This window comes from Oncorhynchus gorbuscha, linkage group LG15 (genome assembly GCF_021184085.1).
Source record: "Oncorhynchus gorbuscha isolate QuinsamMale2020 ecotype Even-year linkage group LG15, OgorEven_v1.0, whole genome shotgun sequence".
Classification (NCBI taxonomy): Eukaryota; Metazoa; Chordata; class Actinopteri; order Salmoniformes; family Salmonidae; genus Oncorhynchus; species Oncorhynchus gorbuscha.
In genome coordinates, this window is record NC_060187.1 from 63,860,623 (window position 1) to 63,886,086 (window position 25,464).

The 25,464-nt window shown below is 42.7% G+C and overlaps 1 protein-coding gene across 1 annotated transcript; it reads right to left on the bottom strand.

Moving 5' to 3' along the window:
- Positions 1-141: 141 nt before the first annotated feature.
- Positions 142-13,314, bottom strand: LOC123997730 (RNA-binding protein MEX3A-like). Its single transcript, XM_046302232.1, has 2 exons — positions 12,800-13,314; positions 142-9,119 (listed from the first exon to the last, which is right to left on the bottom strand). Exons 1-2 carry the CDS (start codon positions 13,221-13,223, stop codon positions 7,993-7,995), a joined length of 1,551 nt encoding a protein of 516 aa, XP_046158188.1. The 5' UTR covers positions 13,224-13,314; the 3' UTR covers positions 142-7,992.
- Between the last annotated feature and the right edge of the window lie 12,150 nt (positions 13,315-25,464).

Here is a 25,464-nt window from a genome sequence, read left to right on the forward strand (position 1 = left end):
CTTGCTCCTTATTTTATGCCTTATGTGCCTACTTTTCATTGAAAAATGGCATACTGTGGAGTTACTGTATGGTAATGGTTTGCCATTTCACAACTGCAACTTTAAAAATAGTCATGCGACAAAGCAGAGCATCCATCGGAAGTGATTTCATTTTTGTTTTATTAGAAACATTTACAATACATCTTGAATCTTTGAAAAAAAAAACAGAAACCAAAACTAATATGGCGCAGATACAATAATAAAATATCAAATTATTCACAAAAACATGTGCTAAGAAATAAACCTGCAATATCACATGCCTCTTGCGGGCATGACACACTGTAACAGTTCAAAGAAGACTTTTTATTTTATCAAAGTGACGGCCAGCCACATGGCAAACCCTCTCTCACTGATCACAGAGAAACCAGAAACTAAAGCCAGGAGATGCTGACCCAAAACTAATGCACTAAGACCACTATAGACCGGTATGAAACACTTCTACGGTGCCGGGAGAATCTGAAGAAACACTACCAAAGACTGTCAGACTGTGGTGGCCCCTTCAGAAGAGGACGACGTGAAGGTCATTTCAGTCCCCCTGCTTCAGTCAGTTGTGGCGGAAAATACCGTCCTGACATGTTGAATTGTACGACAAATATTCACTTTTAACTACCTAGTTTTGAGATTAAATAAATACATTATGTTCATTCATATGTGAAGGAATGACAATCAAGCTTTCCTTCCCTTTTTTATAGAACTGGGATGAGATAATGAAAACGGTAAAATACTGACCGTGTCACATGGGGACAGAAACGGCCTCTCTTTGCTTCACCTGAAACACTTGTCCTTTTCTGTTTTCTGAAGGGGCGCCAACTATGAAACTCTACAAGGAACAACCAGCCCCAGACCCCTTGTGTTAAAACCAAACACAAAGGATCTGTGGTGTTTATCCAGTCTAGGTGACCATACAAGATACATGCAAACTAGTACGGATATGAATGTGTTGGTGTGTGTGTGTGTGGCTGGTTACCATAGATCTACGACACAGTGTGCCTATGTGCTAAACTATTGATCACTCAGCTCAGTTCTCAGCCTGTCATGTTTTCACGAAGAAACTTGAGCCCAATTTTCAGGTAATCATTCATTAAGGCTTTGATGATGTCCTCTCTTGCCTTACCAATCACAAAGGGTCCCAAGTAGTAGACATATGAATGTGTTTATCTGAATGTGTTTAACATGTGCCCCTGTGGGACACCTGAATCACTCGTTCTCAGCATTGCAATCACAACTGAAGCTGTGTTAGCATAAAAAGTTAGAGATTAATAAAAGCAAGTTAAGACTCCAGAGGAAATGTGTAATGGGGCCAGTCAGTATGGGGTTAGTCAAAGGGGAAAAGGTAAGCAAGCAGCATAGTGAGAGTGCTGATGCAAAAAATACATGTGTAATTGAGGCACAATATTGATGCTCAGTGACTAAAATACCTCCAAATCCTAAAAATATTATATTTTCTGTCATAATTCCACTGTGAATGCACTGGTGTTATTTTAAATAGTGCATATCGGAAGTTAAAATATAAGTTATGGGGAACCCACATCAGCTTATATTTCATTTACAATGAAATACAGTGTGGAGGTGAGTCCATAACTTTCATAAATAAAACGTATTTTATTTTTTTAACCGTTAGTAGAAACCAACTTTCCTGTGTTTAGAAATATATTAACTTCTTGTCTTTTTAATTAAAAAACAAATTTCTTGAGCTTACTCATAAATATGTTTTCATTTTAAGATTTTCATAAATAACATCCTGAAACTGACTTAATCCTCGTCTTTCTATGAAATAATAACCCATGTTAGCAAAATAGATTTAAGAAACTGTAATAATATTCATTTTTAAAGTTGCTTTCTATAAATGTATGTGGAAGAACTCTATAGACTGCGGTGAAACCTTCTCACAAATTCTTTCCAGCTCACTTTAAAATGTATAAACCAAAAGGTAAAAAGAGTGCAATGGTAATTTATTTTACATTCAAATGCATTACTTGCTCATCTTGTGATTATGATAGGTCAGAATAATTGCTTAAGTGCGTCAATGTAAAGGATTTCCTATCACTCCTTGAAAGGGGTGCTATTATTGTTATACATAATGCATAAAGAGTTGTACATTTGTTAAAGAGAAGAAAACTGTTCATAGTTTCTACGGTTACTTTAATATATTATAAAGAACACTAACAATTGAAAAAAAAGTGAATGAAATAGACATCCCCCTAAGAGTTCTCACCGCCATCTTTGTTTCTCCACTAAAGGAAGTGGAGTACTTCATATACTGGGTGACTGGGTGCATATATCAAGCTATACCTCATCTTATAAGACAGTCATTATTTGAATTTCTATATCAATTACACTTCAAGGTAAATATATGGAATTAATCCATCTTAATTTCTTTAAAGCTTTTTATACACCTTGTGGTTATGTTGATGAAATATGTTAATGCCATGGGATCTTAATTTTACTCTTATGTACTGGACTAAACTTCAGCTATCATACTTCGACATGGAAAATAAAGTTAACTAGAAACAATATTAAATTAAAACCGCAGTATTATTTTTGAACTCTAACAAAGGTACTGCAGGGTATTTGTATAATCTTAACAACTTTCTTATGTATTATTCAACTATTGTTCAGTCTGGGGTCTTTGAGACAAATCTAGCCCTTCAGCTGAAATTCAACATGAATTTGAACAGAATTGTAAACAAAGACAAATCTCTAACCCTTATTTTTCTCATTTATTATGTGTCCCTGCCCCATTCTGAAGAAACATAAACTTCCTAAGACAAGTCTAGCGTTTTCATATTAAGAGCTGTGATGAAACAAAACTTATTGACATCATTATTCATAAATCTAAGTTGACAATAAAACCAATATAAATACAACTTAAGAGGGTGATGCATTAGGATTAGTGTCTTTGGGCAGTGATTGGGTAGTTGATCACTGAAGCTACTGTAGCATAAAAAAAGACCAAACTGAAACAGGACGTCTTTATTGAGACAAGCTCCATTTCACAGATATTGACTGAAGTTTGTATGCTGTACGACTTTTGACAAAACTATCACTAGTGGGTTATTTAAAACGAAAGCTGATTAATATTGTATTGACCTCAGCCACCTTCATCAATAAATCCAAACTATGATATGGTCGAAATGTGTTAACATTCGTAGAATTGTAAGCTTACGATTAGCAATATCATTTCTATAGATGTCCTCGAACCTCTTCCAAGGTTTTGTTCTTTGGCTACCTTTTGACCTTTTATTTTAAATCAGCTAAATGCTGTATAATGACTACTTATAACAGACAGCATAAAAATAAATAATTAAATTGTGCCATCAAATCAGCTACATATGTTTTGGAACCAATCTAAAAACTGAAATATATCCTCATGATATGCTTATGGTAACTATAAACATTTCTCCCTAAACATGAATAAATACAGAGTAATACATGTTAAATAAATGCTACTTTCCCAAGTGATGAAAATGTTTGGCTCAATGCATTGGGCATCAGTATACGTTCATATGGAAGAGGTCTTAGATAGATCCTATGGAAATAATCCAACCTTCTGTCTTGCCATTGTGTCTACTTTAGTGTGTGATTTAAGTTGTTATGACTTCCTGCTTTTGACAGACAGGAAATGCCTCAATTGTTCATGTTATGTTCCTGAAAAGCATTGTATGTTTACACTGAAAAGCTTACTTGTACAATGCAATTGGTTTCTTTCAAATAATAGGTATTGTGACCTCAAAATTCCACATATACTAAGAGGAGGAACTCTTGAGGTTGCACTGGTGTTGGCACACCTTGTATTTGAGGTATACTTGCAGTCTTATTAATATTCAATGTTAAAAAGACGGGATTAAGCAGTCAAAAATTACTAAAAGCAAGACGTAGGAAAGCAACAAAAACATGCTATTGTGCCTGAAACTGTTACTAATTAATTACATTACTCATCCTACATTGGCATAAATCCATATGCATTTTTAGAAGATATTAACCAAAAGTGGAATAATATTCAAATGAATCAAGGTTGCGTTATGGATGGTGCTGAATTCTATGAATTTACTACACTGGCTCTTTTGTTTACTGTTGCAGTATTGACATTATTGCTTTTCATCCTAATGTACATAAAAACCTGATTCACCCAAAAGGATCTTGGAATATTTTAGAACACATTTCTTCACATATTTGAGAGAATGTATTGGTATATGTCAGTGGAAACATCAATACAGCCCTGTATTCATCATTACAGTATGTGGTATTGTGGTATTCTTATCTATATATTTGACTTGATGAAATGCTTAAGTTTATTAGATCCATACATATAAGTAGCCTATCAATATACGTCTTTATGTTTAAGGATGAGGGGACATTTTATATATATATATATATATATATATATATAAATCAAAGTGATCTTAAAAGTCCATAAACAAACAAATTCAAAATGATATTTTCACCTTGTAAAAATAATCAAAATCCCACTTATATAGCAGGCATTTGACTGGATGTAAATTACTGATATATATATATATATATATATACACAGATGCGCAGAATCCTTTCTCATAAAGCACAATGCAAATTTCTCCCACAGCCTCTAAAACAGTGAGACTCTCTAAAAAGCCCTCTACATTAAACCAGTGCAAACTCAACCAAGTCATCAGTACTGACTGAATGGATGAGAGGTCTCCCATAATACCACTACTACAAGGAATAACAATAATTATATTATAAAAACATGATAGGGAAACCTTATGTGCATGTCTTTCAAAATCTATGAAGAAATATTCACCATCAGTGGTCGGTTTGGTATTAATTATATGTGTTTTCTTATAATAAGGTGCTTTACTCTATATTTTAATGTAAAGGGTTTAAGAGCCTAATTTCCCCAATTCCATTTAATCCCACCCAACTCGGTTGATTCACATTCTTTTCTGACAAATAGTTACGTGAACGTTTTTTTAAGGGGCAATACTATTGAAGGCCTACTGTATGTCACTAAACTTTCATGCCAAAGTGAAAGCAATATTTATCTTTTAATACAAAATATTCAGGCTTAAAACAAAATAAAAAAAGAATAGAAAATACTATATTCAGTTAACAGCGTTATACTGCCTTGAAATTGTCATTGACAGTTCAGACCAAACCACTGTGCAGTTCTCCCCATTAATAAATGGTCAATTAATTTCTAAATATGTAATAGAATTTAGATACTCTGAAAGTACAGTTCTATTTCTTCCCAGTCCATGGACAACAGGAGTGGTCTGCTGACAATACAATGGGGAAAAGGGGGGCTCTGTTGCTGCCTAGACTAGGGACAACAGTCTATTGTAACTTAATTCTATTTTGATGGACAAAAGTTGAGCAAAAGAGTTCTCCAGAAAAAACAACTTAATAGAGCGATCTGATGCAGTGTTAGTGGGAGACCAGCTGAATCACCAGCATGTCCTTGTTCACCTGCCACCACCAGCAAACATGAGGCAGCAGCCTTCTAACTACCCCTCTCACAAAGACGAGATCTGCAGGTTCTCTTTTCTTTGAGAGCAGCCTTCTCTCTCTCTCCACCCCCCCAAAAAACCCTCTTATCCTCCAACGGCTCTAATCCCCCCTCCCTCCCTCTGAAATCCCCAGGCTGGGGCTAAGGCAGAGGCAAAGGGTGTGTAATTTGATTCAGCATGAGTGGTGGCTAAATGGGGCGTTTCCTCCGCTTTCCTGTCAATTACAATCGTCTGATTTCATTCTGAAGGCCCAGTGCTAGCCTGCCATTGGCTAAGCCTGTGTGTCTGTGGTGAGTGGGCAGCTGCAGGATGTCCCATACAGACAGGAGATAAAGGGGGGGGGGGCCTCTCTATGGAAACTTCGATCTGCACTCGCTCTCTGTCACAAAGGCCTCCATCCAAATTGGGGGGGGGCGATGAACTCCAAGTGATCAGACTCCTCGTACTCTTAAATGATATATGTCTGCATGTGTTCATACCCTTATGTTATTGAGAACACATGGAGACATCTAGTTCAGTGGGGCATTTCAAAGACTTGGATCTGTGTGTCAGAATTGTACACTAGGTAATTACTGAATCTACTGACACTGTAGATATCCTTTCTTTCTCCAAAGTCCCCTCACTCTCATTTCAGAGCTGGCAGCCTGTTCAGTTGGTCTCTTTCTTTCATATGCTGCTTTTTTCCTGAGTGTTGGGACAAAGGAGGCCCCTCTCCCCAGTAGGGATAGCTCAGAGCAGCAGAGAAGGAAAGAGGGAGGGGGATATGGAAGGAGGGGTCCCATTCGCCCAGCTGCACCCAGACTGGACCTTCTGTGCCTGTGACAGAGGGGTGGGGTGGTCAGCAGCCCACGCCGGGACTCTGTCTCACCCCCCCATTCAGCACCAGGGTCGCCACACGGTCCGCACCTGGACCGGCTAATTTGCCTAATTATCAATGAGTCTCTCCGGGCCGTGTCCGAGCACTCCGGGCCCACGCCACCGCTGGGCCCAGACAATACGCCCCACTCAGGGAGGCAATGCATTCTGGGTCAGCTGCAGTCATTACTACCTTCAACAGCCAACGATCGAACAGTAAGCGGGGGGGGTAAGCCACTCCCAAAAAAGATAGAAAAACACCTGCTTCTGCACAGCTCTGATAATTAGAGGCCTCTGAGCTAAAATACAAAGCTGCTGGACGGGGGTGGCGAGGGAGCTCTGTGGATGGTGGTACTGTATTCTAGGAGCTTTTTGCCCATTTAGGCACACTCTATTACCAATTCAGAGAACAGCTCAGTGTTTTCCTCAGCTTCTGTCCACTCTAATGGCTGACGCTCTAACTGCGCAAACCTCAGAGAGATGCCTGTCAAAAGTGGCTCTCGTTTTTGTCCTACATCGTTCAGCTAACAGCTAAATTACCACATAAGACAATAAAGTGGGTATAAGTTGGCTTTGAAACTAGTCCGTCGGGGAGACAGATCTCCCAAATTAGCCAACTGGACGAATTCCAAGGCTTTTGACCTCACAAATGAAATCAGTGCTTAACACCGGCGAAAGAAACATGCTTTTCAAGTGCCACGAGGAACAGGCATCGCTGAAACTTTTCACCAAACTGTAGTGATATTTCAGCAATACAATGTGTAGCATTCATTCATTCACCTCTTTGTGAAAAAGGAAATCTGTAAGACATATCTGCATAAAGAAAGGCGTTTGTCTGCTATTCGGTCCCATATTGTTACCATTCTAACAGGTGTTTAGGGAGGACTACCAGGTATAACAACAAGCTTGTAAAGGGACACAAATGTCAGAAAGATGACAATGATGGAATAGTCTGTCCTTCGATTGGAACAAATTTAGACTTTCAATGACAATATCAAAGCTTTGTTCCATTTTTTTGAGCCACATTGAGGGATTTGCCTTTTCATCAGCTATGTCATTTTTCTGGATGATTGACAATCATTAATCTGACTATCCGAAACCAAGACGATTATAAGGTGCAATGAAAGATTCAATCTTTTTCCTTCTGTTTGATTTTGACTTCCCATATCATTCAGGTACAGATAAGATACCAGGGAGTTAAACTGAACCTCAATTATCACCTCTTTCCTTTTCTCCATATAAAACCACTTCATGGTAAAATAAATCTGAATCGTAAACTGTTCACGTTCCTACTACTCCGCCCACACTGTGATTCGTGAATGAAAAACAGCAGCAGTAAAAAAAACTGAAAAAATGCTAGGTACTATACTTTTCTTATAAACAAAACTTTTATAAAATATATATGTATATATATAAAAGAAAAAATTCAAAATATTTCTTATACTTTTTAGTAAAGCAAGCAGTGCCTTCTAAAATATCTGCTTGTTTTTTAAAAACATTTTCTGAGAAAAGAAAAGTATAATAATAATAATAATAATAATAATAATAATAGTAAATAATTGTAGAACAAACACTGTGATAAAACGAATGTTAAAAACTGACGTGGTGTTTTTTAGGAGAATATTCGGATAGCCTGAGAGACCAGGGTGTGGCACACCGGGCACTCTGGATGGTTGAGCTCACAGATGCGGATGGCACACTCCATGCAGAAGAGGTTGTGGCCGCAGGGCACCAGGGCGGCCGTCACTTTGCTCTCGAAGCAGGTCATGCAGTCCCGGAGGATGGCTGGTGGCGAGTCCGGTACAGGGAGGCGTCCAGGGAACCCCGCGCCCGAGGTTGGCTCGCTATGGGCACGGCGGGCCTGGGCATGAGGAGAGCCAGACAGAATAGTGATGCTAGTGCCCGAGGAGTTGCCGTTGTTCCCTCCACAAGGGTCAGGAAGGCCTGGAGAGAGTCTGGTCAGGGGCAGGGGCAGGCCTCCAAAGCTCTTGGAGCGCTGCTGGGCATAGAAGGCCACCTGTTTTGGGTAGTCTGGGTCTCCCCAACTCTGGGTGCCCTCTGAGCCAAAGTAGGAACAGGGCTTCTCTCCAGGGCTGTTGAAGTTGCCCTTGCTGTAGATTATGCCACCTCCTTCTCCTCCAACCATGGTATCTGAGAAGTTCTGGCGGAAGCTGCTGGTCAACGGCTTGCGCTGGCCCCCCTGCAGACCCCACACCTGCTGCAGGCGGCTCTCCAGACCCCCGGAGCCTACTGGGCTGCCGCCATCCGGCCCCAAGCAGTCATTCTCGTTGTTGTGGTCATGCAGACCTCCCGTTCGGAATGCGATGTGCGCCTCGATCTCCTCACGGGCCCTCTCGGCATTGCTAGGTGATCCCGTGATCTCGAAGACGGGGTCACGGTCTCGGCTAGGGGTGACGATGTAGGTGCAGGTTTGCTGTTGGATGCGTTTGATGGTGGAACCCTTGGGCCCCACCACCAGCCCCACCACGCGGTAGGGCACCCTCACCTGGATGGTGGTCTGGCCCGGCAGGGGCGCAGGCGGGGAACCGCTGAAGGACACACCCAGCTTGTTGCGGGACGCTCGGAGCATGGAGAAGTGCTCGGCGGCAGAAATGATCTCGCGCCGGGCCAGGGCCACATCCTCCTTTCGGCCCGTGATGAGAAACACAGGCTCCTCGCCCCTCACGGGGGTCTTGATGTAGGTGTTGGTCTTGGCCCGCAAGGCTTTGATCTTGCAACCTGCAGAAACAAAAGACAAAGTTTTTAAAAAGCCACGAACACAATTTTTATTCAATTTTCTGAAACACTCATCGAAGATGAGGAATTTCGAATAGCTAAGATTGTTACTACTACATGGTAATACAAAGCATTTTTTAAATGTTTTTTCTTCTTCTATGGAAACAAAGACAGAATTTATAGTTGACCTTTGATATATCTTTTTAAAAGATGGCAAATTGTGGTCTAAAATGCTCACAACTTCAGAGTTTTTAGACAGTCCAGCAATGTTCACTAGTCATTCTCCCCTTTACAACATTTTACAGTATTACACTTTTTTTCCCCATTTCTGCCAAGATTATCATTACTAAGTCACATGTTTTCACATGGCATCAAGTCTCAATCTGCTGTACAATCTGAAATAATTGAAGAGACTGTAGACCTCAAAGTAGAACACCCCATTATTTCATTTCCTATATCTAACATTGCTAAACAGATTAGTTATTGTACCCATTTCCAAAGGACATCAGAACTATTCTGTGCTATGGCTACAGTTATGGAGGCATTCAACAGTGTTGCCACGAACAACCTGCCCCTCTCCTTGAACTGACAAGTCTGGTACCTCCGGTCCACACATACATCATTTTTGGGTCATCTATTGTAGTGCATATGTTCTGATTTTGATCAGTGTGTAAAAGCTGACAATATTAAGTGCTTTTAGCGAGAGTCTAGATTTGAGAGAGTACAGGCTAATGCTATATCATGTCAAATTACCTTCGGCTCTAATACTGAGATGAGGTAATAATACAAGAGGGGAATAAAAAATGAGTAATTGTAGAGTAGGGTGGTTAAGAGCTCTTGAGGTCAAGAGGGATATGGTAAACACAGCCGTACACTGTATATTACACCCAACAGGAAACGGCATGCAACGCCCCACTACGGCAGCCTGTGGTGACATATACGCAGGTGTGCAGCTACCGTTCTCATTCTGAAATGCAAGTTTATGTTCCACCCCTAAGAATCCCTGAGTGTTTCCCCTTAGCAGTGACTTCAAGAGACTTGTATGTATGTCTGTGGTCTGGTAACAATAACTAGCAAGTTATTCAATGGTCAGGTCTCAGCTCGTCCTTCTGATTAGCACTACAAATCACAGCACACCATTACATCAGTAGCCTAAACACGCTTTACTTTACTTTCTTTATTAAAATGTTGTTTTACCAGGGACAGTGCACATTAATCAACATTACTATAAAAGTGCCCATTTTAGACAGCCTGCTTATTTTCAACTGCAGTCCCTGGGCAGGGACTTTAGCAGTGTGGATCAAATGTCTGAACACCTCTAACCGAGGGAGATGTGCTTCCCTAATGCTACCAAATAGCCCCACTTACTAGTGCACTAACTTCAGAAGCCTGGATGGCACTGACTGAGTGACTCAGTGAGGCTCTGAGGGCTGAAGAGTTCAAACTACATTTATTATTTATTTATTGAGGACGATGGCGGTGGTGATATTAGTTGGGGTTCAAGCATGATGGTGTTAGATGGAACACTCAGGCTTTATAATATGTATGATAGTTATTTAACATATATGTATGACAGTTATAACTCATGCAATAACCACAATGTTATTATGTTAAACCATGTGTTAACTTAGGATAGATGTAAGGTTTTGTGATCCTTTGTAGCAGGAAGGTGAATATTTAAGTTGCGACCAATAGGCGAGGTAAAACTTAAAACTATGAACAGAGGAGACAAAGAAAGGGACTCCACTGGAACCTTTACAATTTCCTTCAGGCAAATGACAAAGATCATTCTAGATCATTCCACAACTGTATGCCATGTCTTTCATTTGGAGAGCATGCTTTCCAGAACTGTGTGCATTGTTAGTGGCGCATGCACAGCAAACCCACCCTTGACCTAAAGTCGTAATAATTACAACCCTAGACGACACAAAAAGCATCCCCCGGAATCAGTTCAAATGACTTTGACAAAGGAGAAAATGATAACATTTGCCTCTCCAGGACTGGACATTGACTTGCCAGATTCACCAGGCAGTAGTCGACCCTGGGAAGGAGGAAATTGAATATGAACTAACTAACGAGGCCCTGAATCAAAAGAGCTCATCCCCAATCCCCCAAATCAGTACTTCTCAGTCAACACAAAGCCCTCTGCTGCACTTGTGCTCACTGGATCCACCCTCCGGCTGTCTTCAGTTACCCTATTAAAACACTTCAGAGTAACGAACAGGAGACGCACAGGAAGATGAGGGCACTTAACGGCACAACAAAAACCAGATCCCCACATCTGTGGGAAAATGGAGTTGAAGCAAATGGTCTTTGCTGCCTTGGACCCACTTGACATTGTGGGGACCTGTGGATTTGTGTAATCCCCAAAACATGAATTAGGATTCACTGGCTGAATTGGTTTCCCTTACCCCCATTAGGTAAGGGAGTCCTTGGTTTGGGTGTGACTCCCTTTTAATGCCCAGTGCCTCTGACCCACCAACAATTGACCCATCCGTTTATCCCTGCTTGTCTAACCAACCCCTCTGTTTCGTTTGGACTCAACACAACAGAGCCAGTCAACAATAGGTGCAGTCAAACAAGAACAACCATGTAGCACAAAGCAATAAGTTGCTGGTTCTGAGAGTTGTACAGGTTACAAGCAATCTGGAGAATCAATATATTACAGTCTGATAAATAGCCAATTTGAGTTGATCACAATAACAATATGGGCAATAGGTTTTAAAAAGGCAACATATTTTGTTATTATTTGTTCTTATTTTATATCAGAAAATATAAGAACCACACAACATTCAACTCGACACGTTGGTCCAACTTCTGGCTGAGTCACGCTTCGATTCCTATGATCATCCCAAGTGTCTACTGGTAACACTGCCTAATAAGGTACCCCTCCCCTCACTTTCACACCTTTGTTTGACAGCTGCTGTCATTCAAGTTCATGTCGAGGTCTTCGACAATTACTCAATACACAGATATATCCATCTTAAATCTGGGAATTCACTTTTAAACTGCTCAAGAAAAGAGAATATAGAGAAACACACTTGCCATTGTCTAATTGTGTCACTGGGGCAGTCAGCAACAAAAACAATTAACATAATTTGAATTTACGAAACCGAAAACAACAGCTTGAAAACATCAATCGTCACTCAAATACAAGCTCCGTTCACAATAAAGAGAGTAAATAATTTGTAAACATTTCAGGGCGAACGAGATTCCTCCGTTACCAGCAGCACGTTGCGTTTTTTTTTAACAGTCTCGCGCGTTCAGACGACAAAGGAAGCAAGTGCTATCCCTGCCTGAAGTGTGCGTCTGTGAGCTGACATTGATGGCTGGATGTGGAATAATGCGCCCATGAGGTAACGGTTACAGTCCTGCTTTGTGTCTCCCCACGTTTGAAATTCACTAGACAGACAATAGAACTGAGCCTAGTTGCAACAATGTTGCAGTTTCTGCCACTGTATGTTAACTTGAAACAGATTTGTTACCATGGCCAAAGAGTGGTAAGGAAGCCTGTGTAGAAGAATACAACAAAAAATAACACCACTCCCTTTTCTATATCAATAACACCAGCTAACGTAACAGTTATAGAGCGTTATCAAAACACCCTACAAACTACCGTGAGACACATTAAGCTCAGAACTGCAACATAACTTTCAATAGGAACATTTGGTTGGAATCTTTACCTTGTCTCCCCACTATTTCGGCCACATGTTCTGAGCTGGGCACGGGGACGCATTCTGTTATGTTGCAGCCTCGTCCTTTCGTCTCACTTGAAGAACCCTCGTACAGGACACATAACTTGTTCTTCCCTTGCAAAAGCCCTGTGTCACCAATACCTCCGCCAATATTATTGGTATGGTTGTGATGGTTATTGTTATTGTTACTCCGATCCTGTACTCCCGTTCCAGGAGCCCCACCACCGTCCTCGCCTTCACCAAGCCCCAGTAGAGACAGCTGGCCCAGCGCGACCCTCAGGGCACGGGAGTCGTCTTCTTCCTCGTCCGGTGGCACTAGGAGACCTTCGCTTCCGTACCCGGAGCCGGCTAGATCCCCGCCGTAGCCCCCATTTTTCTCCATGATCCCTGCTAGAACCAGCAGGCTAGGCATGGCTAACAAAAGAGTGTGAGACAAAGACAGAGGAAAGAGACTGGAGAAACAGCACCCGTGCCGCCTCCCCGCCCCCTCCTCCTTCCAATTCTGCCTCTGCGCTAGTCCCTCCCATAGACCTGCCCCTCTCTCTGTCTGCTATAGGCCTACTTGCAATACAGTATTCTCTCAGCTCTAGGCAAACGGGACACAAGGCCGTCTGAACGGAGAGGGGCTAGGCGATGCATCACTCCACCCCGTCTGGTACACAGTCCCCTCCTTGCTGAGACAAAACGCACCGCCCTCCCGTTATACCATTCCGTCTCAGGTTCCCAAGCCTGTGGCATCTCAGAAACCAACCCCCGCGTTTTTCCTCACGTATGGAGAAAAAATAAAAAATATTCCCTCCACCTTTCCTTTGTCCATATCAGCCATGCGTTAGATCCAAGCAACGCTACTCATTCCCCATCCCTGCAATGCAAGACCGCAACGGTCTTTTTACTGTAGGCTACTTGTACAAGGATGCATGGGCTATAGTTTAATAATTCCCCCTCAATAAAATGTCAAAAGTGTATGCATTTAGGATTGTTTCCCGATTCAGGTTACTATTTGGGCACCATAGCGTACTGTTTTGGTATATTGCCAATGTTGTATTATCTATGGTGGGGACGCAGTAGCCTACTGAGGGATAGATGGACTTTGGATGGAGTTTATTTGTGAAACCTTAACGACTTCGTTCACTGTATTGGGGAGGATTTGCGTTATTCTGTCTATCTGTCTATCTAGGATGAAGGAGTTAAGTGACATATTTCGGGGTTCCGCCCACCCCACTCGTCGTGGGTTGCGGCAGGTCACCGCGTTGTTGTCTCGGGCGCCGTTGCGCATGGGGGCTGTAACGTAGGAGGAGGGGGTGAGGAGGAGAGGAGAAAGGGAGTTGTCAGACAGGCGTTGCAGACCCTGTGCAGCAGGGATCTTTAAAAAAAATGTCCTTACATATTTCCAGTAAGCAGAGCTCTTGCTTGCAGCATTTCTTGCCTGGCGCGAACAAAGAACCGCGTTTGCCTCGCAAAATCTACATACCAAAATGTCCTCTAGAGAAGCCACGCCTGGCGGCATGGTTGTATAATAACACAAAGACACATGTGCTTAGTAGTAATAATAATAATACAAATAATAGTACAATTGAATAATACAATCTATCTCCAGTGTTTTAAGTTAAAATGTATCCAATGTCTCATTTCACAAGTGAACAATACAAACTCTCAATAGTGAATTGGAGCGGAACAGTAGTCTATATCTAATGTAGCCTATAGTGCCTGTCGCGGGCGCAGTGTGGGTGCGCATGGCAGTGTTGTGGTAACTGTGGGGGGCATCACTGCTTGTTCTCTTACCAACCACGATACGGTTCATTTGATCGGTAATTTACCGTTTCCATTACTTCTTACTGTGCACTTCGCATAAGCAATTATGTTGCCTTGCTGTTTCTGGTGTCCTTCGAACTAACTGGGGAAACCTTGACGTTTGTCACCAAAGCCACCCTCAAATGGGTGATATGTTCAGCACTGACAAAACTATAGTTAGCCTAACCGATTATGAATATCATCGAATGATTTGATGCTCTCATTGTATTATCAAAGTGGATATGGTTTGGCTGGACTGGTTTAACCAGATCATCTGAGGACTTGAACCCCACTGAGTGAGTTCAATTAATCACTTGTCACCATGTACTGTATGTGGCTGTCATGCATTACATTACTGATAACAACAACAACTCTCCTTCATTTGGGATGTGACAGACTGGGTATGTGATCAGACAGTCTGCCACTAATTTCATGGGCACAAATCCCTATACAATAACTATACATAATAATGTGGTAATCCATCAGTATTACATGTTCATATTGAATGTTTAGCCTAATACATTGATAAAACACTCATTTATAACCATGATGATGTTTACGCCATAATTGTTTTTACAACCATTACAAATTGAGTATGTATGAAACTGAGAAACAATTACTCAATAAATCATTATTTGATAAATTATTTATTTAGTTATATGCCATTTATTTAACAGGGACAGTTCACATGAATCAGTAAACGTTCCAGTGTTCACATTAATGTACTGTAAATGTGCCTGAGTCTGCAGATGAGCTCATTTTTTCATCCATAATTTCTGCAATTAATTTGTAAATAGTTCAAACATTTTTTTTTATCCCTCAACTTTCTCTTCTGTTCACATGAGACACTGACTGAGTCACTACAGATGAGTAGGCTATGTCATGTGTTGAAAGACACTGTCACAACAAAGGTCAGTTCAGGTGTACCTGTGCATAATCATAGTCTAGAGAGTCTAGACTCTGACACCTGCCCTGGGTGCTAATCAGAAAGGGGTGCTCTCCCAAGGCTGGCCCATGAGGAGAGGGGAACTAATATGTACAAAGGAATACAGGATTAAAAACCCTGTATTAGTCCACCTAACCCCAAGGCCTCTATGACAACAACAGCACCAACAGCCGGATTGCTGGGGATGAATAAAGGACTGGGGGAGGGGGTCTGTATCCCCCTATCCGAGCAGAGAGGCTTGAGGGCTGGGGAGAGTGAGGATGGGGGAGAGGCTTTGTGGCAGACGCTGGAGCAGGAACAGCTTCTCAGTGACACACAGAGCCAGTGTTGTCCAAGAGGTCATCTGCCTCCATTAATGGGGTCTGCAGGGAGCCCAAGGCCCAATCAATAAAGAGGACAGATCAGGGATAATCTCCCCCCCCCCACCCCAAGCTGTCTGGGTGTCTGGGGCTCTGGGTTATGGGCCTGTTTGTGATGATACTGTATTCCTTACATTATTTCTCTCTATAAACCTACATTTAGGGATCCTGATCTGACCCCACTCAGTACAAGTTTCACACAGTATGCCGCTAAAAGGTCAGACACAGCAGGCCTGGTTTACATCCAGATGTTATTACCTAGTAGTTTGAGTGTACAAACTCATCAGCTGTGCGTGTATGGAGGATGCTTGATAAAACCCAGAGTGCTGAGGTCATGTTACATGCCCACATAAAAAACTCTCAATGATCTTGACCATCTGGCTGTTTGATTATGCCTGTCTCCCTTCTGCACCCTCTGAAAGGGAAGCTGCATCTGTGGGGAGGTGCTTTGGTTTACTGTGCCACAGAGACAGACAACAATCTCTTTGTCCAACAACTCATGCAAACACCGTATCCACCTATGGACAGTGTCTGTCTTTCAAAGTGGACTTAATGGAGTGTAAAGACATCTTTAAGAAACCCCCAAGGGGCATCCCTTTGATTTTCATGTCCAGATGTCCTTTCATGACATGTTTGGTGCCCCGCTGTCTCCTGAATGATGCTATGAGCACAATGGAGATGTTGGCCTGGCGCCAAATGCTGATGTCATACAGTGAACCAGCACATGTGGATGACGTAACTCCTCCTGCATATGATGACACCATGTCATATCTTGCACTAATATCTCATTCTAAGCTGAATATAGCCTAAAATGCCCTGCATTGTATCAGCTTTGTGCAGACAAGACGGCAATAGAATCCTCTGTAAGAGGATCAGTTTAATATTGCAGATTATTTCACATAAACCATAATCAGTTATCTTGACTTAGACAAACATGACACTTATCAATATGTTATTCACTTAAACCTGGTCCTTACTGGTTTTATTTGCCTCTGACTTTATCCACATGATTGTGTTTTTCCCCTGAACACTAGAAGTTGTCAATGAAACGGCAGCATTTTCTCAATGAACGGCAATCCATAAATACAGCCCCATAAAACTTCTTTGTGAGTGAGGCTGTTAATGTGTTTCTCTCACTACAAGGCAAGCTCCATTTACTGTATGTGAGGGAATGTGTTTGTAACAGGAGAGTGGTAGGATTGGTGTGACAAACATATCCACACCAAGGTTTACTCAACACCGTCTTTCGCTATTAAAGGCATGATCCTCCCCAACAACTCCCTGGACAGGCATACACTCACTCACTTTCTCTCTTGCACGCACACGCACACAAGCACACGCACACACGCACGCACGCACGCACGCACGCTCACACACACACACACACACACACACACACACACACACACACACACACACACACACACACACACACACACACACACACACACACACACACACACACACACACACACACACACACACACACACACACACACACACACACACACACACACACAGAGGCTTATGGAGATTGGGAAAACTGGTCTCAGCTGGGAATATGAGTCAGGTGGCTATGACTTCATCGCTTTTCTTGGGTATTAGGTCACCCCCCCCTCTCTCTCTCTCTCTTAGCAAACTGATCACATCGATGCTCAGCAGGTAGTGACACACCTAGTGATGAGTACGGTTCACCTCACCTCATGTTTTCCACTCTCTAATGACATCACCCATAAGAGACTGAAGTCAGATTGATAACAAATATGGCCTACAATTAATTACAATGTGTAAAATTGTTTTCCTTTCAAAAAACAGTAATGAAATATGTTAATAATAAGTTTTTCTGTGTTTTTTGTATACATATTTTTGTCACTGGCTCTATGCACACTCACTAGACTCTACCGACACACACACACACACACACACACACACACACACACACACACACACACACACACACACACACACACACACACACACACACACACACACACACACACACACACACACACACACACACACACACACACACACACACACACACACACACACACACACACACACATTGACGCCAAACACACACAGACAGTTTTTTATACTCTTTCACACTCCTCACATGCGCTGCTGCTACTCTGTTTATTATCTATCCTGATTGCCGATTCACTTTTATCCCTACCTACATGTACATATTACCTCAATTACCTCAACTACCTCATACTCCTGCACATTGACTCGGTACCGGTACTCCTTGCATAAAGACTCGTTATTGTTGTTTTATTGTGTTACTATTTTCCTTGTTTTATTTAGCACATTTTTATTATTACTTATACATTTTTCTTACTTTTAACACTGCATTGTTGGGAAGGGCTCGTAAATAAGCATTTCACAGTAAAGTCTACACATGTTCTATTCGGCTCTTGTGACAAATACAATTTGATTAGATTTGAAATGTTTCGGGAGTACCTCAACAACAGAATGGTGTGGGCATATACTGATCATAAAGAATATTATTGACAGTAGACCGCTGATTGGCCAGCTGAGGATGACATCATTCTCTATGAGGAACTAGCAAGCATTTTTTTAAATGGTCTGTTTGAGATACAAGTGTTTTTTCCCACTTTATGCTTTCATTATTTGGGGTTATGAGTTAACAGAACAGAGTTAACAGAATATAAAACATTTAAATGGAAACTTTCACTGGACAGTTACCAGTTGTCACAGGCGTCGTAAGAAGGAGACCAAGGTGCAGCGAGGTGAGCATACATTTGTGTTAATTAGGTAAATGTCGCCAACAAAACACCGACATGACCGTGACGCTTAACTTAGGCTATGATGCCTCTAACAAAGTAAACTACCCACAAAGACAGGTGGGAAAAAGGGTTACCTAAGTATGGTTCCCAATCAGAGACAACGATAGACAGCTGTCCCTGATTGAGAACCATACCCGGCCAAAATAAACAAAAAACAAAAACATAGAAAATCGAATATAGAATGCCCACCCCACCACACACCCTGACCTAACCAAATAGAGAAATAAAACGGCTCTATAAGGTCAGGGCGTGACACCAGTGGTGGAAAAAGTACCCAACTGTCATACTTGAGTAAAAGTTAAAGATACCTTAATAGAAAATGAATCAAGTAAAAGTAAAAGTCACCCAGTAAAATTGTACTTGAGTAAAAGTCTAAAAGTATTTGGTTTAAAATATACTTAAGTATTGAAAGTAAAAGTATAAATCATTTAAAATTCTTTATATTAAGCAAACCACACTCCAACACTCATCATTTACAAACAAAGCATGTTGGTTTAATGAGTCCGCCAGATCAGAGGCAGTAGGGATGATATAGTATGTTCGGTTGATTAGGGCGTGAATTGGACTATTTTCCTGTCCTGCTAAGCATTCAAAATGTAAAGAGTACTTTTGGGTGTCAAGGAAAATGTATGGAGTAAAGAGTACAATATTTTCTTCAAGGATGTAGTGAAGTAAAAGTAGTCAAAAATATAAATAGTAAAGTACAGATACCCCCAAAAACTGCTTAAGTAGTACTTTAAACTATTTGTACTTAAGTACTTTACACCACTGACAGTTACTTTAACCTATTGCACTTTTTCTGGTCTTTCTGTGTGTTTTTTCTAGGTGAACAAAGTCATAATGCCTAACAAAGCAGTGTACATCAATAGAAAGTTGGGTTACAGATGTAACTTTGGTTCTCTGAGTAGAATAAGGGGCCGCCAAATGACCTATGGGAACTCCTTCCCCTTCACGGGATGTGATTTAGATGCTTAATATCAAATATGTATACATCTAAAGTCACGCCACACCCTTACTGTACCTACGTGACCTATCACTATAAAAGGTAGTGTGACATACAGACTATTACATCACTTGAACTCCACGGAGGTGGAGGAACGACATGAAAGCTTGGTGACCCATTACTCTACTCAGAGAACCAAGGTTACATCCATAATCCACCATTCTCTTTCATTTTCGTAACTGGTCACCAAACGACCTATGGGAAAGGCTGTACCAAAGAGATCTTTCGAACAACAGAGAGGGATGACTCACCATTTAACTTATTCCAGATGAGTCCCTGGGATGTCCTTATATCCCCCACAGGATGCAACATAATATAATTACTCAACAGGGTAACACAAAATTTAAACTGTGGTATACAACCGTATACACACGCAAGCTGAAAGCTAGAACTTACAACATGAGGCTTCAATTGGGTGCAACTGCACCAAGACTAGAAGACCTCTGTATTCATTTTCTCAATGATGGTTGATAAGTACAAGGTTCACGGTGTGTTCAGTTATCTGTGTTCAAAGAGCATGCAGTGTCCAGAGACGCCACTGATGGTATGGACATAACATTGAGTCTTTAGTTCCTCATGAAAGTCATGGTTGTTGCCCAAGTTGTAGCAGCACATATAGAGTCCAGTGAAGCCCCTCTAAACAGTGCCCATGAAGTGGCTGTCTGGAGTTGGTCTACTTGCTGCAGCGTGTGATTTTGACACTGCATTGGTAATCCAATGTGCCAGTCTCTGCTTCCCCTTTGGTGTTAGCCCGATAACACACAAAAAGCTGTTCTGTTTGACAAACAGTTCTTGTTGTAGCAAGATAGGCACTCAATGCCCTAACCGGGCAAAGTGAATGCAACTCACAACTCTCCTGTGAGAAGTGGGGAGGTGGGTGAAATGCTGCTATGATTAAGGGCTGGTTAGCATGTGATGATGAAAGCACATTAGGAAATAATACTGGTTTTGTCAGTCTTGACTGAGAGCTCACATAGCTCAAGTGAAGAGTGGCTCAAATGGTGGGCTCATAAGTGATAGTAGGACAACACCTGACTCCCATGAGGGTACTGAAGGAGCCTTGGGGGGCCGTAGCCTGTGGGCACCTTTCACGAATTGCGATACTAGAGGGTGTGCCCATGATGATGCAACCGCAATCTGGTCATGACCCATAGAGATGGCTTCCATATACACCTTCAATGTAGATGGGGACTTCCCTGCAGTCATAAGCTCCTGGAGGAAAGTCAAAATGACAGAAATTGGTCAGGAAGATGGCGATTCTGTATGGTCGACACATCACCTCCTGAACACCCTCCACTTTTAGGAATACAGGGTTCACGTAGAGCAGGCCTGGGCTATTCCAGTCCTTCAGGGGCCTGATTGGTGTTACACTTTTCCCCCATCCCTAGCAAACACAGCTGATTTAAACTAATTTAATTTTTAACTAAAGATCATGATTAGTTGATTATTGGAGTCAGGTGTGTCAGTTGGGGCTGGGGTAAAAGTGTGACACCAATCAGGCCCCCAAGGACTGAATTTGCCTAGGCTTGGTGTAGAGGATGCTCTGGCTGCCTGAATTGTATCAATTACCAAGGAGGGCAACACTGCAGCTACAAGGCGGTCACGTTTGGAGGCCACACCCACAACTTCAGTATGCTGGGTTTGGGGTGCCAAAGCTTGCCGTTCGCTTGTGACAGGAGGTCCGCTCGAAGAGGGAGTTCCCATGGTTGGGAGGTTGTCAGTTATACAAGGTCTGAAAACCAGACCAAGAAGTAGAACTGACTCGCTCATGAGACTGATCTTTCTCAAGACCTGAGGGAGCAAGAGAATTGGTGGAAACGCATACAGCAGCCGCCTTGGCCATCTGTGTGGTCGAGGCGGCCTGATTGACCCTTTATTGAGAACCAAATAGGACAATAGGTTGAGTATTGCGATGCGAGCAGATCGACGATGGCCCTTCCGAAACGCACCCAGATCTTCTCCACTACTGTGGGATGTATCCTCTAGTCTGAAGGAAGAGGGCCTCCTCTGGAGAGAAGGTCTGCTGCCTGATTCTCCACCCCTGGCAGGTGTATCACCTTTGTTATCTGGTGCAGTGCCATTGACCTCAGTCCGCCCCGGTGGTTGATGTGTGCAACCACGGATGTGTTGTCTGTCCTTATCAGTAGATGTTGTCCTCTCAGTACTGGGAGGAAGTGGCAGAATGCAAGGTGAACCGCATTGAGCTCCAGTACGTTGATGTGAGGCATTGTCCATGGTGCTGACCATACATCATGGACCACTGACTGGATCAAGACTGCCCCTCATCCCTGTAGGGAGGCATCTGTGATCATAGTAACCCGGTGTCATGTCTACTCCTGCTCCCCCGCAACGGCACTCGACATCGCCGGTCTACTAACTACCGGTCCTGGCAACTCATCATTAGGCACACCTGGACTTCATCACTACCCTGATTACTTCCACTTTATCTAGCACTCCGTTGTATCACCCATCAGGCAGTATTGTTTCTGTTTTCATGTTCAGACGCTTCTCCTGTTTTTGTATTCTCTCTATGTTCATTCTGGTTAAACTCACCGACTGCACCTGCTTCCTGACTCCCTGCGTCTATGTCACATCGGGTTGTGAACTGCACCTAGGAGAACTCCACTTGGAGTTTGAAATGCTAGGGGCCACCATTGTATTGCTCTCCAGCAACTCATTGAAATTGCCAGCGTTTTGTGTTTGTCCCTTCTGTCATACCAATGCTGTATTGGCCGCATGTGGAGCAAGCCTAATGGTACGAAATGGACTGCAGCAGCTAGGCGTCCTAGGAGCCTCTGACTCTCTAGTGCTGTCACCTGTTTTCTCAGTTTGAATGTTGAAAGACAATTTGTCAAAGATACCACTCTTTCTGGAGAGTGTTTCTCGAAAGATTTGATTGTCCAATGTCAAGCCCAGAAAGTGCACACATTGAGTGGGGACTAGATAACTCTTTTCTGAGTGAATTGTTAGTCCCAACTCGGAGAGGTGATGTGAGACCATGGATGTGTGTGCCAAGGCTTTGTGACCCTGCACATATTACACATCGTGTGGAGTTCCCATAGGTTGTTTAGCGACCCGTTGCGAAAACGAAAGAAAACCACAGATAAAAGTAGGTAATAAAGTAATCAATGTAGCCTACAGTATCAATATTAATGCAGATTCTGTATTCATACATTTTATCTTTCAATTCTATGAGCATGGTCATCATTTTCTGGCATTTAGATTAGGTATATTAAATAATCCAGACCCTTGTTTCAAACAACATTATGGATAGATTTCAGTTATTGCATTTATGGAAATCTGATGACACCAAATGCTGTTATATGCTAATTGATCAGTGCAATGGGAAAAAGTGAAAATGTCATCTCACCTCCTCTGTCTGGCCTTGCCCTTGACCCATGGTGATATGGGCCCGGTTTCCAAAAAGAATCTTAAGGCTAAATTCATTTTAGAATCATAGGATGTTATGGTCCTAACACTGAACTTAGCCTTAAGATGCTCTTTGGAAACCGGGCCCAGATCTACCATGGGATTTCAGGCCCAGATCAGAAACCGAACCCAGATGCCGTAGCCTACTACGTTGGCTGATAATTTAAGAAAGTCTCAACTTAAACTAAGAAACACACAGAGCTTGCCTACAGATAATCTGCCTTATATTTAACCCCATTTTCTATTAAAAACAAACTGTTTTATTGTGAAATGATCGACAATTCAGTCAGGGTGCTCGCCTCTTGAATTGGAATTTGAACTAGTTACAAAGTATTTTTACGTAATCTACTACCTGCCACTTCAGGGACCAGTGGGAGGAAAGTTTTTAGAGAAAGTGGATCCCTGCCTTTTGGCTGATCCATATGTAGCCTTAGGCTGGGTAGAAAATAAGTTGGGTACTTTTAAATAGGTGAAGGTGTGAGGACAGATGCTGGGAGACGAGAAGCAAGTACATATGGAGTGAAGATTTAATGGATAAACGGAAATATAACAAAACAACAACAGCGTCGGGACCGGGAACAAAACAACATTAATGCAGACATGGGGAATTAACTGAGGAAGTGACAGATATAGGGGAGGCAATCAATAAAGTAATAGAGTCCAGGTGAGTCCCATGAAGCGCTGATGCGCCTAACTATGGTGGCAGGTGTGCGTGATGATGGGCGACATGGTGCCCTCGAGCGCCAGGGAGGAGAACAGGAGCAGGCGTGTCAGTACCTGACGTCCCACCTGGGCGAGCCTGATGGGCTTGCCTGCAATGTGGAAGCCCGAAGGGCCAGCTGAGGCTTGGGAGCCCGATGAGCCGGCTGAGGCATGGGAGCCTGACGTGCCTGCTGAGGCGTGGGAGCCCGACGAGTCAGCTGAGACATGATGTGGGATGGGAGCCTGATGAGCCGGCTGAGGCGTGGGAGCCCGATGAGCCGGCTGAGGCATGACGTGGGATGGGAGCCTGCCGAGCCAACCGAGGCGAGAAAACCTCTAGAGCCAGCTAAGGCATGGAAGCCTGACGAGCCAGCTGAGGCACCCCTGGTTCCTTCGGCAGTGGCACCCGGACCCGACGTAACCAACCCCCCCCAAAAAAAATTAAACTCCCTGATGCTTGCAATGTTGGTTTCTGCATTCTGTGTGGACAGACGCTGGGAGACGAGAAGCAAGTACAGGCAGTGAATATTTTATGGACAAACGGACATAGAACAAAATAAGAACCGCGTCTGGACAGGGGGAACAAAACAACATTAATGCAGACACGGGGAAGAAACTGAGGAAGTGACAGATATAGGGGAGGCAATCAATAAAGTAATAGAGTCCAGGTGAGTCCCATGAAGTGCTGATGCGTGTAACGATGGTGACAGGTGTGCGTAATGATGGGCCGCCTGGCACCCTCGAGCGCCAGAGAGGGGAGCGGGAGCAGACATGACAGAAGGTGGACGTGACGATTTTCTGTGTTTCTTCCGTCCAGAGGAAGCAGACTCTTCACGTCACGTGACTAGGGACAAGACCTGTGACTTGCTTTGCTCTCCGGAGCAGTACACCTTTGAAAGGAGTGATTACTTGGGTGGCATTAATTGTTGAGATTAGACAACTGAAATTGAAAATTCCCTGTTTCTGTGATGCCCGCCATTTTTGTGAGGTGCAGTCCTTGTGGTGAAACTGAGAAGACATTACATTGTCTGCCCTTTTGAGTTTTGAAGCAGACCTGATAAAATAATGTAAAGATATGTAGTTATCCAGTGAGAGCTTTTGTGCCGAACACATTAAGTTGTTAGAGATGCCAAGCTTATGATCATGTTGCAGCAGTGTGTAGGAAGGAGATTCCAAGATGTGAGAAGTGTGTAGGAGGGCATGGGACGAAGGAATGTGTAGTATCGGTGTAAAAAACTGTGTGTCAATTGTCGGGGTGCCCATGTTGCTGGGGATCAGATGTGCCCGGTGCAAGAAAGACAGGTTGAGGTTGCCAGGGTTAGAGTAGAACAGAAAGTGTTGTATGCTGAGACAGTGAAAAGAGTAGAGGATGATGGGTCAAGTGTGAGTAGTAGGCCTAGGGTCAATACAGAGTGATACGAATTTGTGCTTCAGTAAGGTTGGCTTCTTAGTGTTCATTGCCATGGTTATCAACTGTACTGCAGAAATGGAACGTAAATCACAGAAAATAGATGTTGTGGTGGCAGCTGCAGAGAAGTACTTGGGTGTACGAGGTTTTACTGCAGAAGAGTTACAAGGTTTGTTGAACGTAAGAGTCCCGTCCTACCTGGCCA